The sequence below is a fragment of the Coccinella septempunctata genome, chromosome 2 (assembly GCF_907165205.1).
Source record: "Coccinella septempunctata chromosome 2, icCocSept1.1, whole genome shotgun sequence".
Taxonomy (NCBI): domain Eukaryota; kingdom Metazoa; phylum Arthropoda; class Insecta; order Coleoptera; family Coccinellidae; genus Coccinella; species Coccinella septempunctata.
Genome location: NC_058190.1, coordinates 35,356,209 through 35,365,719, shown reverse-complemented (window position 1 = coordinate 35,365,719; position 9,511 = coordinate 35,356,209). Strand labels below are relative to the sequence as shown.

General features: G+C 39.0%; 1 protein-coding gene across 3 annotated transcripts in view; it reads right to left on the bottom strand.

Moving 5' to 3' along the window:
• Window positions 1–242: 242 nt before the first annotated feature.
• LOC123307312 (5-oxoprolinase) overlaps window positions 243–9,511 on the bottom strand; it is an 89,355-nt gene continuing 80,086 nt past the window's right edge. For all 3 annotated transcript variants that reach the window (XM_044889566.1, XM_044889564.1, XM_044889565.1), the window contains exon 19: window positions 243–441. In XM_044889566.1, coding sequence (XP_044745501.1) covers window positions 286–441 — 156 coding nt within the window. In that variant the 3' untranslated portion in view covers window positions 243–285. The remainder of the gene's footprint in view (window positions 442–9,511) is intronic.

Sequence of the window (9,511 nt, the reverse complement as noted above, 5' to 3'; positions counted from 1 at the left end):
GATCTGTGGTCTCAAGGCAGCGATCGTTCTCCTTCTCTCTACTCTCCATAGGTACGTTCATGTCTATGATCGAAACTAAAATAATTTGTGCAAATTGTTCATTATTGAATTCGATAATTCCCCTTGTACAGTGTGCACAAAAAAAGTTAAACCTGAACTACAACTCTTTAACCCAACGAGATAGAGGAAAATGAATGAATGAAATATAGATGAATGTACAGGGAAACAGAAATATCAAATAGTTCATCTAATTGAAAATATAATCAACAATTCTACAGCACAAAATCATGCGCTTTCCTGAGACTGACGGTAGTTGTACAGACTACCACGCTCGACGAAAGTCACCGTATTCTCTCTGGAACCGTTGCTGGTCGTCGTAGCCATCCCGCTCTCCATCCTCCCATAACCCCCACCACCGGGAGTATGCAGCTGGAATACATCCTGGAAATAAAAATTATGTCACGTTGTTGGTTTGGTATTAACATTCATTAAAGATCAACAATAGTTAGTTTAGCGCTGAATTCCTGATAGCCGGCATTACGCGAGTTTTATTAAATTCCCCATAAAAGAAGACGTGACGTGGATGCTGAGCGAAAATTACTAAAAGGGTATTCCTGCTCCGCACTTTTTTCAGCGAGATAAATGGCAGGCTCAGAATGCGGAGTTTTCCTCGGGCCTATCAGCAGTCACAAGTAGGGATTTTTGTTGTGATTTAAGTCATGATCCATTAAAATTCCAGATGCGAATTATGAAAAGCGGTCTCTGATGCATAAATCTGCGAAAACAATGTGCTATGCGCTTTGGTTCTTCACACTCATCTACAGAAGGAGTTAAAAGTAACGTTATTTTATCAAATTACACAACTTTATATATACAGGGTGTCCAGGATTACTGGAAATAAATTTCGATATAGGTTCAGCACCCCAAAATGAAACGAAAGTTGAAGAGATACGTTGCTTCAAGATAAAGACTTGGTTATGGATTTATTCAATTTTTTCAATGTAGCACCAAGTTGAACAAATAAAATTTTGCAATTCTTCTTCTCGAATAAAGATGCACCTGCAGCTAATTTACTCACTCATTCCTCATAGCTAGAGGGGGGTGAAATCGATAACCCTTTTTGACTTTCTACCATAACTTTTAGCAGGCTTTGAAGATCATCATTAAAAATTATGCATTGAAAAGACAATTTCATTGGAGAACTTCATTGTTTCTTGAATTTTTATCGTACAAATAATAGTATTTCCGTAAAAAATAAAACATGTCCTTTGCTGGTTTTGGTTTTTGAACAACCGACCAAAAGCCACCATGATCTCTCGTTGCTCAGGATCGAAGTTTTGTAATTTCGAATGTCAGTTTGGCCACCAGCTAGTATTAACGATTTTATTCGTTTGTACACACAATATGCCTGAATTTTTTTAAATGAAGAATATGCCGATGTGATGTTCAAAAACAGATCAAAGGATCAAATTTATTCTTTAAAGAACAAAAGGCAATGAAGGTTTCTAAAAAAAACGAAATTTCAATACATATTTCTTGATAAGCGTGAATGAAAACTTATGGTGGAAAATAAAAAGGGTTGCCGATTTCACCCCATAAAAATATCAAAAATACAAAGAACCGAATTCTTGAAACTAAGTTGGACGTTATCTAATGAATATTTAAGCGCTTTTGTAAAATTATAGTAATTTTCATATTTTTTCATATTTAAAGGCGGGGCTTTTTTTCAACAGAAGGTAGAACTGGTCAAAATTCAAAATAAAGCGTTTCACCAAAAATCACCTATATAAAACTTTCAAAATGACAAAGTTGAAAAAAATTGAAAATTTTTACTGAAGTAGATCCTAATACGACCATAGACCGTTTGTTACCTGATTTATCGCAAAGCAATGGAAAAAACTTATCGATTCGACCATTGGTGGTTACTTTTAGGATATTCGCACGTTCGATATTTACGTGATAATGAAAATGGAATCTTAGGATTATGAAATGGCTCATTTCGATACCAACTGACAGAAGAGACTTAGGACACAAGTATGAAAAAAAAAGAATATTACTTCAAAGTCTCACCAATAAAATTCGTCTAAATTATTCACGAATTTTTTCACAATGGGCATCACAATCTTCTTGTTCAAACTTTCCAACAATCGTCGTAAAAATGGGATGAAATGGGTAAACATCATAGCACTTTTTCAACATAAGTAACATAAGCACTTTCAATAAACTGCCTCGATTTTCTACCTTTTTTTTTCACCCTAAATTGCACGATACAACAATTATTATTCTCTCGAGTGACCTGATGCCTTCAATCCGATGAACTTGGTACTGAACCATTCATTGTCCAGCCATATGTTAATGTTTTGTTTCGTTTTTCCGAAGCCGGTCCACCTTCCACAGTCCCGTACTTGATATTCAATGAAATTTCATCGAACTTCTGGGGGTTGTATATCAGCCATCTTGGATATTTTATAGAGACAATTTTTGGTGAAATGACTTATTTTGATGAGTTCTACCTTTTGTCAAAGAAAATCCTCACCTTTGAAAACACCCTGTATAATGCGCCGTTTCCGAGTAATTTGATATGCAAGAATTGAAAAATTTGAAAAATTGGGTGCTTTGGCTGAATACAACTCTATTTGAAAGATCCACAGATGTGTAGTATCACAGATTTAGCTAATTATTCTGAAGGTAATTTTGTTCTTCCTGGGGTGGCATAGTTTATAATACGGAAATACACAACCGTATCAATTCGGCATCACGGGCATTCTGGAAGCTAAAGGTCAGAGTGTTTCAAAATCACGACCTCAATCTGACGACCGCTGTTTACAGCTGTTTACAAAGCAGTCGTCCTCCCAACGCTTTTTTACGGAAGCGAAAGCTGGACGCCCTATAGGCGACATATTAAACAGTTTGAACAAACGCAACGTTCATCTAAGACAGATAATGCACATCAGATGGTTCCACAAAGTTTCGAATGCAGAAGTCTTGCAACCCGCGAGTTGTACAACAATTGAGTCTCAAGTAACGAGGATGCAAGACACAAGAGGCCAGTATAAGCGGATATACTACATCAATCCCTTAATGCCAATCATAACTGGGAACAACTAGCGTTAGACAGGTCACAGTGGAGGTCTATGGTGCACAGTTATAATGGAGACTCGAAAAGAATACAGCGGCGGCCAGATCTGGTTGGTGACTATCCATGCCCGGAGTGTGGAAGGATCTATGGTCACGGTTGGGTCTCTTCAGTCACAGGAAGGCATACAGTAGAAATTAGCCCTAAGTAATAATAAGTCTGTTCTTTTTTTTTTGTCTTCTTGTGGATTCATTCCCGGTAACGGGATACAGCAATGAATGAATGTTGCTAAAGAAACGTAAGAGTACCAAAACCCAAAAATAAAAAAAAGTCAATATGAATAGAGAAATAACAAAACATTTATAACGTAGTTTATTGCCTATTGGTATAAACTAAATTTACATTCTTGCTAATTTATTAATTCATTCAGGACTATCCCCACAGAAGGGTTATAACTCTACTAGCGTCGGCTAGCTCAGATGTGGACCGAGCCTAAGAAACAAATCACCGATAGTCCGTTCATCCGAAACTTCGTCTTCGGATGTTTTACCCTGCCGTCAAACAAACCATTATCGCATCGGATTCGTTTCCGTTTCGACATTCTCCTATTTTCGTAATTGCTTCTGTCTACATCGGCTGATTACAATCACAGTAGCCGGGGCCACCGACAGTGTCGCATACCCGGGCATATTTCAGTCTGTCGCATTCGGATCCGATTTCACACTTTATCGGGTCTGCCTCTGAAGGGAATTTACTACGAATTAACCGAATACGCGGATATATTAGGCGTCGAGACGGATTCATCTCGATGTCGTGTTATCCAGCTCGTGTCGACGACGACGCTTGGAGATAAGCTCCCATACGGAGGAATGGAATTTGCATACGCCACCAGAATCGAATAGCTTCGCGTTCCTACTCGTTTACGATGATAGTGCCTTTTCGTTTATGTTTTTGTGCGATTGATCTATGCTGAAACTCTTTCCTAGAAGCATTACAATAGAACAATTTCAATAGATTTCAGTCATTATCATAAATTAACGAAATTTAACGCCTTATGGCATAAAATGATGACCAGTATCAATTTGGACGCATAATACCCATGCATCAATATCAACCAATGTTACAAGCTGAATCTAATTAGCTAGATGCCGTCATTCATATGCATTCTTGCATACTGAATTTGGACATATGCCACTGTCTTCCATCTGGCTATCTGATCATAGTTTAATCACGTTGCCTGTTAGAAAATACTCCTACTAAGCTCCTCCTACTAGCGTTTGATTGAGGTGTTTCAGTTCTGTGCAGTAGGAGTTGTGTTGCTCTGATGGGACCAAAAATGTGACCAAAGCCATGGCCAACAGCTACTTTCCGCTAACATCCTGAATGATGTCATGTGGCAAATTAGATTCAGATCCTTGATGGCTCAAGATCTACTGTGCATCCATATATTTGTAGTTCGCCATCCAGTTTAAAGGGTTCTAATGAACTCCTGTATCAGTGACCGCTTCAAGAAATCATTCTTTCCTACAAAGCATATTTTGCGTTGGCTTGAAATGACGAGGCATTCCGTCAACAGGTGATCTTGAGTTTCTTTCTCCTCCCCACAGGAATCACCACTCCTCACCACAGGAATCTCCACTCCTCACATTCTTCTAGATCCATTCTCCTTAGGTGCTTCCTGAGGCGACATGCCCAGTAAGGAATCCAGTGAGGAAGTAGTAGTATAATACTTTAGCTTAGATCCAGATACTTCTCTTATCGCGCAGTTGTTGAAGATAAATGATACGTCCTCGGAAGATACCGCCAGAGTGTTTCTCCTTCATGTAATTCCTTCCCCTGAAAGTCTTTCTTGTGGGCACATTTTCCTATACCTTCTTCGTACCTGGCAAGTGTGTTGCTATTTTCACAACCTTTAATTCCCGAGATTAAGATTCAGATTTGATGGAGGCCTATTCAACCTGAAGCGCCTCAGAGCAAAACCCGTACAAAGTTTATCACGGAACTTCAATATGCAGAGGACTGCGCACTTATCGCTAGCAGCTCAGAGGATCTACAGATAATGTTGGACACCTACAAACGTTTATGCGTAGCTTCAGGCCTTAGACTCAATATCAAAACCAAAATCCTAGTGAGTTCGCCAGAAAGCCTTCAAACAGAGATCAACCTGAAGGATGAAACTCTAGAACAGGTCAAGCAGTTCAAATACTTGTGAAACTACTATAAAATACTAGGGCTAACCTGGACACGGAAATACACAACAGTTCCAATTCGGCATCACGGGCATTCTGGAAGCTAAAGGACAGAGTGTTTCAAAATCACGACCCCAATCTGACGACCAAGACAGCTGTTTTAAAGCAGTGGTCCTCATAACGCTTCTTTACGGAAGCGGAAGCTGAACGCCCTACAGGCGACATATTGAACAGCTAGAACAAACTTAACAACGTCATCTAAGACAAATAATGCACATCAGATGCACAGTTCCACAAAGTTTCAAATGCAGAAGTCTTGAAGCGCGCGAGTTGTAAAACAATTGAGACTCAAGTAACGAGGGCCCGTCTCAGATGGGGCGGCAACATTCTGAGGATGCGAGACACAAGACTCCCCAAAATAGCTCTGTATGGCGAATTTACAGAGGGAGCTCGGAAACCAAGAGGCCGGTATAAACGGTTTAAGGATATACTGCATCAATCCCTGAAATCAGTTGATGACAATCATAACTGGGAACAACTAGCGTTATACAGATCATAGTGGAGGTCTTTGATTCACAGTTTTTATGGAGACTCGAGTAGAATACAGCGGCGGCCAGATCCGGTTGGTGACTATCCATGAGACGGTTGGGTCTCTTCAGTCACAGAAGGGCACACGGTCGCAAGTAGCCCTAAGAAATTATAAGTTTGATCGCACCGATAGTTTTGTTTTTGAGTTTTTTTGTAGATTTATTCTTGGCAACGGTATGCAGCAATGAATGAATGAATAAATGATTCCCGAGTGACAGGGGACCCAGACAAAGCAGACCTGGTTATTATCTCCTATTTCGTTTTCTTCGGAAATCCAATAGCTCTCTCTCAGAATCGATGTCATGAGAGCTCAGTGCTTTTAAAGAAGAATGCATCGCTAGGTCGCATTTCTAATAGTTTCTTTCTATGTTTATTTCCATTTATCTTTCTATTGCAAAGATTTCTGCCTGAAAGTCACTAGGGCAGCGGCATAACAGTAGTGAGCATCTGCCTGTACTGGTTTTCGAACCAAGTGTGTACCATTTAATGGTATTTCTGTCGAGTATTGGACATTTTACTTTTAGCATCGTAGTGAATGTTTTCCTGATACTGGATCCTTATCATCTATGTAGTTACTAGTTAGATTCGTTGATGGTACCTAACTACCCTAATTCTTTCATTACCTATACTTTTCCTAGAAAACCTTCAGGTTTTCATAGCTTCAGTGATAAAATCACAGGTTATCCTGTTCATTCCCCGTACTGCTCTGACCTACATTGGGGTGCTAGAGTGTTGCCCCAAATGTGATTAGTGGTCTCACAATCATGAAGTGCAGTGTGGCAAAATTGTGTACTTAGGAGATCCCGAGAACTATAAAAGATAGTAGAAAACGGATAACACATTCTCGAGCTCTTTTTTCTTGTCTTACCCAAATCTGAAAACAAAATCGGCCAATCAATTCTATATCTTGAGCTTTTTTTCAGAGAAACAAAGAATCGTTTAAACCGTAGCCTCCTACGATTCTTCGTTTTTGAGTTATTAGCAAAAAATGAGATTTGACTATTTCGAAAAGTTCTCATAATGCCTTTGAAGTTACAAATCTGAAACTTGAACCTTCTACAGTCACTTTTTCACTAACGAACTCAAACTAATATTTTCGAACTGGAAAACAATCTTTTATCAGTAGATTCTAAGTATAAAAGTGCCTAAGAAGATTAAAGTTTTGGATCTGTAACCTCAAAGACAGAAAAGTTTTGAGAACTTTTCGAAATCGTCAAAATCTAATTTTTTGCTAATAACTCAAAAGCGAAGAATCGTAGGGGGCTACAGTTTTCACCATCCTTTGTTTCTCTGAAAAAAAGCTCAGAAATGTGTCATCCGTTTTCTTTTAGCTCTTCCAGTTCTTGATATCACGTCAGTAGACAAAGAATTTTGAGCACCCTGTAAATCCATAGCATTATTTTTGGGTTACATCCACAAAATTTACTGGCTAGACTTCTGCATGCAATCAAGGCCTTAATTGCTTTACCGGCAGTGATCCTAATATGCGTATTTCACAGAAGCTTGGTATCTAGGGTGATTCCCAGATAACTTCAGAGTTTCATTCTATGATGTATCCATTTAGACTTCAAAGGGATGGATTTCACATCATAATGAAAGTTTCTTTTTCCGGGTGAATAGGATAGCTGTAGTTTTGGTTAGGTCAATGTTCAGCCCCACAGCAAGGCATTTTTGCAATAAATCGCATAAGGTGTTCTCGAATCTTCCTCATACTATTAGAATTATGTCCTCATCTCCATAAACCAGTGGAGTAGGTCATCAGCTACTAGACCCTATAGAAGGAGTTATAATACTTCCAGTTGAGGTTAAGGGCTTTTACAGAGGTATTTTGCTAACCCTCCAGTATCACAGGTATTCTCGTCGTTACTCATACATCAGTTCAATAATGGTTTTGTTGACTTCTCGCCTTTTTAGTGCTTCTGAGCGACACATGTGTTTTTTTATTTCTTCATTATTCTGGTAGTAACATAGTTGATATATATACGGAAAGGTATTCCGAAGTCCTTACAGCGCATTGTCGCCATGTCGCCTGAGGAAGCAACTGGAAGAATGGATGTTGCAGAAATATACCAATAAACATTCTGTGGAAAAAAATAGAACACTCCGGAACACCTGGTGACTAATACCTCAGGAGGAAGTGACCTTCTTGAAGCCATGCCAGATACTGGAGTCCAATAGAACTTTGAAAACGGAGCTGTAGACGTAGTGGCGAGAACAGCTCTATTGTGTTGGGGGGAACATCAGATTTTGAGGTTCAATGCAACCCCCTCAAAATATGTTAAAATTGGTATTCTATAAGTTAAAAATAATCAATAAGCCAAGCACTTGCCAGATTACAGTAGTTATTTTTGCTTATTCTTAGGGACAAATGCGCTATTATTTTGCTCAGATGTGAACTAACAAGATGTGTTTGCCGCAGGAGTATCTGTTATTACCTCCACCTCCCCTTTTTCCTTGGATTTCAATAATTTTCCATTGATTCAGGTTGCTTCGAAGTAATTGCTTTATCTCAAATCCCATCCATTCATCATTCAGTATCCTCCAAGACTGCTCGGCGAACCATTCAATTTCCTTTTCGACCAAATACAGCATTTTCGACTGGATAATAAATACACATTTCGACTGCTAACAGGTTCCGTTCAAACCGTAAATCTCTCGGTAGCAAGGTGCATTTCCGCAGCTAATTTTTATTCTGTCACCTGGAATCTGAGGAGCACCGAATCTGGGCGCAGTCAGGTCTATTCCTGCAACATAAATCATATCTGTCCTGCCACCTCCCGGCCGTGAAGTCTGTGATGCATGTTTCGGATCATTAGCGTGATTGATTATCACCAGAGGAGCTTAAATTCAGTCGTGACGGTCTATATTTGCCCGTTACAATGTAGAGCACGCCGTTTGATAGCTTAATAAGGGTCGTTATTATCGGACATGACTGGTTGTCCTTCTCTTCTGTGTCTTCATTTGCTAATATTGTCCTATGGGGTGGGAATGGCGAATGTCGATGCCATTGTGAAATTTCAATTGTACGACTATGTCCACAATCGATAATTGTTGTTGGGAGGTAATGGTGGGTTTGTGAGATATCAATTATCGATGAGAGGACAAATTGAAAGTATTCATAGGTAATTACACAGGTTTATGTATTCGTAAGCCAACTATGAATTCAATTGATTTTATGGTTGGAAAATATGGCTGCCTGGTCTATGTCATCTTACTATCACTAATTTAATCGATACTCATCATTTCAGAGATAAAATGGTATTTATTGAAAACCCAATAATTTGGCAAAATGATGATCTATTACAAAGTGTTTCCACATCAATCTTGTCCTACTGGTTAGAGGAAAGGTAATCTGTATCTTTTTTAATGATTTTAATGATGCCAAATACTTTGTGCATGATTGAGCGATGGAGCTTAGAAAACGAACTCAGGTCAATTCTGGTAAAACAAAGGTAGTTCTTTTGAGGAGTAGAGTACCTTGCAACATCTTATTTTCTAGTTTATTGTGATATTGGACTGCAATCTACTGAGCAAACACATCGAATAAGGCTAATTTGATTTTCTGGTCTACTCGGAGAGTACCTTGTTAGTAAGGGATGGGGCTTCACACCACACATTATGCAGTGGTTGTACTGAGATGATGGGGCCTATCCTTACC